At 46.8% G+C, this 11,119-nt stretch overlaps 1 protein-coding gene across 2 annotated transcripts in view; it reads right to left on the reverse strand.

Annotated features, from left to right (window-relative positions):
• Positions 1–3,470: 3,470 nt before the first annotated feature.
• rims2a (regulating synaptic membrane exocytosis 2a) overlaps positions 3,471–11,119 on the reverse strand; it is a gene marked incomplete at both ends in the record, with an annotated part of 159,999 nt that continues 152,350 nt past the window's right edge. For both annotated transcript variants that reach the window (XM_084443733.1, XM_084443734.1), the window contains 5 exons: positions 3,471–3,674; positions 3,867–4,006; positions 4,197–4,298; positions 4,524–4,636; positions 4,983–5,124. In XM_084443733.1, coding sequence (XP_084299859.1) covers positions 3,471–3,674; positions 3,867–4,006; positions 4,197–4,298; positions 4,524–4,636; positions 4,983–5,124 — 701 coding nt within the window. The remainder of the gene's footprint in view (positions 3,675–3,866; positions 4,007–4,196; positions 4,299–4,523; positions 4,637–4,982; positions 5,125–11,119) is intronic.

The raw sequence follows: 11,119 nt of genomic DNA on the forward strand, positions 1-11,119 counted from the left end.
CTGCTTTATAAAGTCACATTAATTCAGTGGTACTACCAGTAGAGTAAAGCATCTCTCTCTTACCTGCTAGCTCTCTGTCCCCTTTCTCTCCCCCTATGAGGAGTGTGACAAATGAGCAGGAGTCAAGCCTCCCTCCCACCTTCTAGTCATCTAGTCTGTCTTCTTTTCTTTTTTTACTCTTCTCTCGCTCCCTCACAGAAGTGGGGCATATAAGCAGAAGTCTCGGGTCCATTTTAACCTTAGATCTTACTCACCGCAGTCATCCGTTTGGAGGCGTTGCTCTGCTCATCCCTCAGACCACAGGAGAAGTAAACCTCACGGAAAGAACATGTGAGCTGCAGAAGTGAACTCAACCTCACAGGACATGTGAGAGACCATTCGAAACACAAATGCACTCTTCTCTGTGTCCTGCTGTACAAAGATAGTTTACTTCAACAGTAGATGATGATTTTCACATCGAGCCCTAGCTTACTACCAGCCATGACCAGAATTTATTTTTGTTCTCTTTCCCTATCAATTTGAGGTTTAGCCTACTGGGTAGCAGGTAATAATGTTGTTCTGAGCCTGGGGGATAGGAGGTAGTACTAGTAGGTCTGGATGCTGTACTGTCAACAATGGAATTAATATCTTCATCTTGTCATCCTCAACATTGAGTTTGAATGTGTATGTGCTGCCATGATGTACTGGCTGTATGTGTGTTTTTATAAATTGTTTAGTAATTAATTCAGTCATTCATTCCATCAATCAATAAATCCATCCATAAATCCATCAACCAACCAATCAAGCAAGCCTACAGTATACTGTTGTATTCTATCAGTGAATGATACTGACCTGAAATGTTTGTTGTCAGTAATGCACCTAACTTTCCCTACTGTAGGCTTGTAAGCCTGCACTTGAGCCTGTTGAAATGGTAATAAGGTGAAATGGCTCTATCTCTGTGATGATGTCAGACATCAGCAGATGGTGATGGTGCTGTAGTTATTGTTGTTGTTGTTGTTGTTGTTGTTGTATGTGTTAATATTATTTTCCGGCACTCAGCATCAGTGTAATATCCATTTTTAATTTGAAAAATAACTTACATAAATCTCTGTACTCAACCATACTTTACCAAGACATAGCCTTGGCATCAACACATTGCACCAAAAAAGAAAAAATGAAAAGGCATTCAAAAGGATAAATAACATTTATGTCTTAGTCATCATTAGAGGCATTATTCCTATTCCAGCAGATTCTATCTAATCATGTTAGCTTGTCTATTCAAATTCTGACATTTAGTATGTACAATGCAAATCAACAGGAAAAGATGTAGCTTGTTACAGCAACATGGTATTGAATTTACATTAGAATGTATTTGACTTTACATGGAAAAGGAATAATGCCTCAGTTCATTTTCATTTGGACATCCTGTAACTATAGACTTCATATGCCTCCCATTCACGGGAAGTGTATTTAATTACTAAAAAATAGAAAATAAAAAATAAACTGGTCTTGGCTTTTAAATAAACTAACAAAAATATATTAAATTAATTTTATTTTCATAAAACAAGAAAGAAAAATCATTTTGTGTGGCAATATCCCATGTTGTTTGACTTGTAGGTTTGTTCACATTCACAGACAATGCCTGTAAAATTGAACTTAACAGCTGCATACATAAGTTGTATGCTTGCTGCTTCTTGCTTGGGTATAAACCTCTTGCTGTACCAATACAGATTATTTTTGCATGTTAACAATACTGAAATAAAATACACTTGCAATCACAACTTTTTTGTCAACCTCCATTAAATATAAAATATTTTCCTCGTCTTTTTTTTTCCCAAAGTTTTGAAAGAAAAATATGATCTTGGGGGTGGAATGTTTAGTCAAAACCTTTTCAATAATTGGTCACGAAAGACCAGTAACTAATTTTGTTGTAGAGAATTCAATTTGAAGGTGAGGGAGAAAAGTAACAAAGTTGACATGCACTGTACAAGAAACTGCAAAATCTCCAAATATCATCTCTATCAAAACATGCTGTTACTGTGTAAGGTGTGCCCAAGCCATGTTGCAGAAAATCCTTTTCAACATGCTTGTTAAACAAATCAAATCCAAAATAAATACATACGGAAAAATACAGAACTGTAACGGAACAAACAGCCCGAGACAAGTCTGGACAATATCAGGTTGGGGGGGGGGCATGGACAATGGTAGCAATGAATAGTACAATGGTCACCCTGGAACAAGGGAGAAAAAGAGAAATGTGCAAAAAATTTTGCACATTATGTTCATCTTCATCAGGCTTGTGCCTTTACCATGAAATAAATCATTTACATTTATTTTCATCATCACTTTTGTCACATAAAGTTTTTTTTGTTAAATAACCCCAAAAGTAGTCTTTAAGTTTCCCTTAAATGTATATCTGCCAAACACAGACGGATGAATGGTCTAAAGAATGATAAACAATGTGTCTTTTTAATCACTCTGTTGCATTCTCTCCCATTGAAAACCATGCACTAGTGAAATCTATCTTTAAAAATAATATAAATGTTGAAAATGGCTGATCTGTTTTATTTGTTTTTCCTTATCTCTTTTTTGCAAGTTGCAGCCTCAAGAAAATAATTTTCTTTTTTCTTTTTTTATTCAGCTAAATTTGTGTCCATGCAAAACAAAACTCATTCTTTTCTCATTGAAATTTCATACAATATATCAACAGAGAAATGATTATGTCAGATTACACAAGTTCATCTTGTTGTGGGTTTTGTATTGTGGAGTGTTGATGGTTGGTAAAGTAGCCAGTTCAGTATTGCCTTAAGTAACGTAAGTCGAGTTTCTCTGGTGCAGATCTAGGTGTGCTGAGACTCAGCACATTAAGGTGATTGGGGCCTGTGGTGTTTGGGGAGGTTGGTCGCTAGCTGAGACTGTCCTCTCCCATGACCATGCTTAGGATCCTCACAGCTCCATCTACTCAGCTAGTTCTGTTGGCGTGTTGTGACCAAGCTTCAGGTAAGCAACACTGTCACCCTCTTCAGGTACAAGTACATTGACAATTTAAAAAAAAAAAGTTACAACAAAAAAAAAAAAAGAAAAGAAAAAGAAAATGAAAACATAACATTTATTTTTCATTCGAAAAGGGCTTCTGTAGAACTCATTAACGGTTCCCAGTTACGACCCCCTAATGGCTTCAAAAATTGGATGAAAACCTGGAATCGAACATCGATTCCTCGTGCTTAAGGAGTTCATTCCAGCTTCCTCCTCAGATTGCCGCCGTCTCCCAGCCACAGCGGAGCTCTCCCGCACGCACAACGCGCTGCGACGCTCTCGCTCCTAACACAGGACCACGTCTGCACCCCTAGAAACAGGCTCAGAGGACACAACATCAAGCATGCAGTGTAACCGGGGGCGTGGCCCGTTGCCATGGCGACCTTTCAAACCCTTTTCTTAAAAAAAAACCTGTGACTGGCTGCTACAACGATGCTATCAGTCCACACACGCTGCTATGACCGAGAAAAACTGTCCAATGAGGACTGGGAAGCTCTTCTAGTCAGGGGGGCCAGAGTAGGGTCCACCAATGAGGAAGGAGGAAAGAGCTTGAACCAGCCAATCACCATGTTGGACAGGTCCAGCTCGTCTAAGAGTATCTGAACAGCTCCCATAAAGGATTTGTGGTCCATGCGTCCGTAGTCTCCCCACACAATGATCTGTGGACAGGATAGAAAGACAAGGTGATTATTACATGGCTTTCAGGAAATAATATGATATCAACAAATATATTCTGAGAATATTTTACTACATGGTTTGAATATACAGTATATGTTTGAATATATGAGATGAATAGGATTACATCTAGACATCTTTAATAGTGGGATCTGGAGAGAGGGACTATTGGTTACCTGTAACACCTTCCCTCCTGGACTCTCCTCGAAGGGCAGTTGCTGCTGGTAAAGGGGGTCCAAGGTTTTTCTTGCTACTTTTGTTTTCTTTTTTGCTATGCAGGCTCCATTTTCCAAAAGGTAGACCTTTACATATGGTGCTGCATGAAGAGAGAGAGGGGGAGACAGAGAGAGAGAAAGAGAGAAGGAATGTTACAGTAGAATGCTTTTTATTTTAATCTATGTGATCAGTATTAACAGACAGCATAGTACTGGCCAGTTCATCATCCAGTCCCATTGTGACAGTAAGAGACCCCTGTGGCCAGCTGGGGGGTTAAAGGTCAAGCTTACCTGGCAGTGCCTTGGAACCTGGCTTTCCCACAAGGCCACGGGCTCTGATGACCTCCACCTCCAGCGCTCCTTTCTTGTCCACCATCCCGATCTGGATGTCACCTGAACACACAGAGACCCTGTATGAGCACTGCACTGACTGCATCTGAGCTGAGAGTCAGGGGGTCAATTCCCACTAAGTCAATCTATATGAATAATGTATGCACTGACAAGACTGTAAAGTCACTTTGAATAAAGCTTCTGCGAAATAGAACGTATTCTGTATCATACATCCGATATCTAGATAAAATTGACATGCGGTTATGGCGTCTGCCATCTCAAGCATACCCATGGGGGGTGTGGCCAATGTCTGTCGTCCAACCAATTGGGCGGGGCCGAGTCCATCCAGGAAGTCGCTGAACTGCGCGTCCGAGGAGAGTCTCACTCCAGGGAAGATGAGGCTGGAGGGCAAGAGGAAGACGCCACATGGTTACCATGGAAACTCACATAGGTCAAAGCGTAGAGATACAGTAAACAGGACATTTAAAAGGCGACGTCGTGCGCATGAGAGGTCGTGAACAGGCGGGCGGATTGGTTGAGGGCGTAGCAATTATAACACGTGAGAGCCTGATCACAAATGTTTTCGCTTTAAATCCCCCCCAGTTAGAATGATTGTTACAGTGTGTTAAGGTCTGAACCGAACGGAATGGTGGGAAACAGACCGTCTCTTTCTGCTTTAAAAAAAAATAAAATAATAATTGGCCCCGCTTGTTTTTTCGTTTTTGTTTGTTGACGGCGCTCACTTACTTTCCCTCGGAGCTGTAGCTGTTCATGCTGCCGTCGGTGGACTCCCGGCTGGCCTGCCGCGTCATCCTGCTCCTCATCTCCACCGCCAGACCCGTCTCCGTGCTCCTCTGGATGGTGCTGCGCAGCTTCTTACCTCCCACTTCTGGACACAGACACAGGGTGGGGGGGGGAGGAGGAGGGGGGGGGATTCAATATGTGCCATTTGATTGAACATTGTTCAATGTGAAAACCTTCAGCAGAATAGCACGGTCATAGATATGGTTAGAGACGGTATGCTCCCATATGACCGAACGCGGCCTGTGTTCATACGTCAGCAGTTCCACCTCTGCTTCCAAACAAGCCACAGGTCAACAGCTCAGCCCCTGGGATGGAAGCCCCACGTCATCAACATAACAGAGACCATGTGTGTTTTAATTTGTGTTTCAGCGTATGTGTGTGTGTTTAAAGAAGAAGACTATGACGTGTTTGTGTGTGTGTGTGTGTGTGTGTGTGTGTGTATGTGTGTGTGTGTATGTGTGTGTGTGTGTGTGTGTGTGTGTGTGTTTCTACTCGAAGAGAACAGCATGTCTGGCTCTCCTCCCGTCACACAGGGGTCTGGACCCCGGTCACCTCCCCCCATCTGCTCCTCTCATTCTTCCTGCCCTCCGTCTCCTCCTCTCTTCTCCTTTCCCTTCTTTCCTCCTTTTGTCTTTCCTTCCCAGCTCATCTGGTTTGCGCTCCTCTCCTCCTCTCTCTTGCAGGAGCTCACCTCTGCTGCACTGATGGGAGGTGACAGCTGACTGCTCCCATTAGACCTGCCGCTCGTCTCCTCCCAATCTATCTGACAGCGCTGGTGTGGGCCGCACGTGGATGCGCAACGTGGCACGGGACACACACACGCACGCACGCACACACACACACACACACACACACACGCACACACACACACACACTGTACATGCACATTCATAGGCACAAACACACACATACTGTACATGCACATTCATCGGCACAAACACACACACACACACACACGCAGCAGTCTGACTGTGTTTGTCATGTGCCACAGCAACAGCAGAGTTGTTCTAGGAAAAGGTATCAGTTAAGCTACGTTAATCAGGCTTTCCACAGACTAAATAAAGAAATCCCTCAGATACAATCACCCAAACTCAATAGAGAAAACTGGCTAACAGACTGTCTCTCCAGCGTTTTACTCGCGTGTTACACTTTTTAAAGGGGTCAGTGGGCTACACTGCTTATACCAACCGGGCAGTGGTTTAAGACATACGTTCGTTTTGTCTATCTCTCCCTGACAAGTGAAAAAGGAATGTATCCCTTTGTTTAGGTTTAATGATGCTGGTCTGGTCATCTGAGTCAGAGATTAACACCCTTGATGATGATGATGGTGGTGATGAAGATGTGGCAGACCTGCGCTGATATCAAGTAGGGTCGTAGATTGATAGATACTTAATTAATCCCTGAGGGGGGATTTAGCTGTCATACAGGACAATGAGGTCATACTTGATTAGTTGCCATACCGCTCCAATCAAGACAAACATGGTTACAGAGTCCAATACGTATTAAGTGGCAGATATGCTCAGTACTGCTCCTCGTCTGTCCAATGAGGAAACAGCTGTGGAAAAGCCCTACTCCAGTTACATACTGTCATTCTACTCCAGTTACATACTTAACATACTGTCATTCTACTGTCATTCTACTCCACTTGCATACTAGCATTCTACTCCACTTACATACTGGCATTCCACTCCACTTAGACAGTCATTCTACTCCACTTACACACTGTCATTCTACTCCAGTGGAGTATTTCTGTTATGAAAGGCCGGCTCAAGGCTACTGTAATCAATAACTAACAAACACAGTCTTATGAAAACATCTCATGGTCATGACACCATGGTTAGCATCCAGACAATAAACAGCATCCAATTTAGCACACTACCTTTTTATAAACACTGCTATTCATGTGCATTCTGCATCACCTCCGGTTTTATTTGTAATATGTTGTGTAAGTATTCTTAACTGCCGCCCACCAGAAACAAACAATGATTCATTCACACCACCTCGGGCACGGAGAAGCTTGACTGTTTGCTGTTTCATTCATGTGTGAAGCCAAAGAAGGAGTGAGACTAGACGAGCTGCACACAAGAATGAATCCCTATTAAAGTAACGGCGGTGGCACTCAGAAGGCCCAATCAGCAGTCACATCAATGAACACAACAACACACCACAGCCAATAGCGTTACAGTATGCTACGCACACACTGAGGACTTGAACAAACCAGCCTTAATACATGTAAACTGTTTGGATACCAACTGTCAACAGAACAGCAGGACATGATGCTGCCTCATCCCTTAGTCTCGTCCTCCTTCCTCCCCTTTTCCGATCTCCTCCCCTCCCCCTCTCCTCCCCCTTCTCCCTCCATCTCAGGAGGCCATCTTACCTCCGTCGTCCTCGTCGAAGGAGTTCATGCAGGGGAAGTAGACGGCCAGGGCCTCGAAGGACGCCGACAGGCTCATCTTGCTCTGGGAGCGCTGCATGCGCATGCCTGGGGTGGCAGCGTTGGCATCGTGCCCCTGTCTACCCATGGCTGCCCGCTTGTCGCTCTCCTGTCCTCACTCGAGAATTAAACCAGACGCTGGGCCGAGTCACCCCTCTAAAGGCTACAGGTCTCCAGACGGACGGACGCAGAGATCGATCGCTCGCTGGCCGATGTAGGAGAAGCCGATGGACGGACGCAGACTGCAGTGCTGTTGCAGGATCTAATGCTGCTCTTTCTGTCTTGTCGGTACCCTGTGCTCTGTAGCGTGAGACCTCGTTGAGAGAGAGAGAGAGAGTAAGAGATGCTGCTCCTGTGGTAGCTTATTGTTAGTGCTGTGTGCCTGGCTTGTCTCTGCTGCTCAACTCAGCTCCTCTCCTCTTCTAGCGCAAGCAGGAGGAGGAGGGGGGAGTGAGGGGAACGGGGGGGGGGGGGGCGGCGCCGCATCCCTCTCAGCCAATCAGGGGACGAGCTGTTCAGGCGCACCTATGCTCTGGCTCTCCAGATGAAGGAGCTCTGCCCAGGGATACGTCCTCTCCAGAACTCTCTCTATCTCTCGTTATCGCACACTCTCTCTCCATTTCTCCCTCTCTCTCTCACAACACACACACACACACACACACACACACACACACACACTCTCTCTCTCCAGCTCTCTCTCTCCCCCCTCTCTATCTCTGCATCTTGCTCTCGCACTCCGTCATTATTGCTACATCTCTCTCCCATCATCCCTCTCCCTCTTACAGCCCCCCCCCCCCCCCCCCATATACCCCCCGCCCTCCTCTCTCCACACACATATTTCATGTAAACACACACACACACACACAGGTACTGTCCCAGGCAGCATCCGTCCTATTCCACAGAAATGGGCATGTCACATGCCGGCGATACACCACTCACGTGCTGAACCCCTCCCCCCCACCTCATCCCACCATCCAACCCCCCCGACCTCTTCACCAGACCAGTCCCACTCAGTGTTTTTCCACAAAGGGCTGCGGCAGCTCAGTCTGCACCCGAAGCCAACAGCACAGTGGCGCTGAACGAGTGTTCCTCGGCAGACGCCAAGTTTCTCTTCTGGCCGGCTCTCTCTCACTAAGCAGCTCTGCTCACATTACAGCACATTCACGTCCGGAGCCAGACTGACTCCCGCCAGAGTCTGTCTGCCCCTCTTCAGCCATGACACGTCTGAGGCCTCGTCCTGAGGACGACCTAGAGAGAGACACACGTCTGAGGCCTCGTCCTGAGGACGACCTAGAGAGAGACACACGTCTGAGGCCTCGTCCTGAGGACGACCTAGAGAGACACACGTCTGAGGCCTCGTCCTGAGGACGACCTAGAGAGAGACACACGTCTGAGGCCTCGTCCTGAGGACGACCTAGAGAGAGACACACATCTGAGGCCTCGTCCTGAGGACGACCTAGAGAGAGACACACGTCTGAGGCCTCGTCCTGAGGACGACCTAGAGAGAGACACACGTCTGAGGCCTCGTCCTGAGGACGACCTAGAGAGAGACACACGTCTGAGGCCTCGTCCTGAGGACGACCTAGATAGAGACACACGTCTGAGGCCTCGTCCTGAGGACGACCTAGAGAGAGACACACGTCTGAGGCCTCGTCCTGAGGACGACCTAGAGAGAGACACACGTCTGAGGCCTCGTCCTGAGGACGACCTAGAGAGAGACACACGTCTGAGGCCTCGTCCTGAGGACGACCTAGAGAGAGACACACGTCTGAGGCCTCGTCCTGAGGACGACCTAGAGAGAGACACACGTCTGAGGCCTCGTCCTGAGGACGACCTAGAGAGAGACACACGTCTGAGGCCTCGTCCTGAGGACGACCTAGAGAGAGACACACGTCTGAGGCCTCGTCCTGAGGACGACCTAGAGAGAGACACACGTCTGAGGCCTCGTCCTGAGGACGACCTAGAGAGAGACACACGTCTGAGGCCTCGTCCTGAGGACGACCTAGAGAGAGACACACGTCTGAGGCCTCGTCCTGAGGACGACCTAGAGAGAGACACACGTCTGAGGCCTCGTCCTGAGGACGACCTAGAGAGAGACACACGTCTGAGGCCTCGTCCTGAGGACGACCTAGAGAGACACACGTCTGAGGCCTCGTCCTGAGGACGACCTAGAGAGAGACACACGTCTGAGGCCTCGTCCTGAGGACGACCTAGAGAGAGACACACGTCTGAGGCCTCGTCCTGAGGACGACCTAGAGAGAGACACACGTCTGAGGCCTTGTCCTGAGGACGACCTAGATAGAGACACACGTCTGCGGCCTCGTCCTGAGGACGACCTAGAGAGAGACACACGTCTGAGGCCACGTCCTGAGGACGACCTAGATAGAGACACACGTCTGAGGCCTCGTCCTGAGGACGACCTAGAGAGAGACACACACGACACTGAGGTTGTTAGTCTAATCGCTAATCACAGAGTGCAGTGTTGGCTTCTCTCCATCTCTCTCTCTCTCTCTCTCTCTCTCTCTCTCTCTCTCTCTCTCGACTGGAAGACTTAAAAAACGTCTTTTCTGGGGTCAGTGAGAAAAGGCAGATGTACATTTCTAAGGAGAAGACAGTATGAAAAATGTGCACTCAAAGGAGGTCCCCCAAAAACGTTCTGGGATCAGTCGGATGATATCTTAATGATGTGTGTTGGACACTTTACAACACGGATGTAAGACATTAGCATAAGGCTGACATAAGGCCCAAGGAGCTAAATTGTGCTGTTTGAACAATCTTGTCAAAGGACCAACTGCAGTGGTTTATCTTAGGAAAACTGGCAGAAAAGTCTCAGGACACAAGCCAGTTACTGCTCTCTCCCTCTCCATCTTTCTCTCTCTACATCTCTTTGTCCATCTATGCCTCTCTCTCTCTCTCTCTCTCTCCCTGTACCGTCACAAATATAGCACACACATCTGATTCCTCGTGCTCTCTCTCTTCCTGTGGCCACAGCTGAGAAACATTGCAACCTACTTCCATCATGAAATCCCCCAACCTCCCCCTAGTTCCTTTGTTGGTGTAGGTTCTCATCTAGGTCGATCTGGAAAACAAAATGTCTCTTCAGACTCACACAATCCAGTCGGACCCAAATGGGTCAGCTTTAAATCGGATCCGTTTGTCTCTGTGAGGCGAGAGAGAGAACGGTAATGACTGAGGGAATGAGGTCACTGCTCATTCTTCTTCTGTGCCACGACTACGAAGCGCACATCATTTCGTTCAAAAGGGGAAATGATACAGCTGACAATAACTTCTCATACTGTACACAGAGGACAGACAGTTTGGACGTGTCTCAGGTAAGCCTGCAAAGAGCTGTCGAGAGTCGTGGCGACGAGGATACAGTATAGGCCGTCGGAATGCTTCAGGACCAGTTCAGCTGAATGGAAAAGCGGGCTTCCACCCGTTTGGTTCTCCGGACTTGAACCTGCTCCCAGTCTCAGGACTAGGACACATCTCAAACACTTTTAGTCCGGTACTTCGGACTTCGGCTTCGGACTGAGAACAAATCTAGCGGAATAGAACGGTGGAGACTGCATTTTAAAAGAGAGCTTCTAAGCATTCTGTTACCTGAAACACCAGAAAAGATCGATCAAACAGAGCTTTTTAA

Source organism: Borostomias antarcticus (genome assembly GCF_949987555.1).
Source record: "Borostomias antarcticus genome assembly, chromosome: 10".
NCBI lineage: Eukaryota > Metazoa > Chordata > Actinopteri > Stomiiformes > Stomiidae > Borostomias > Borostomias antarcticus.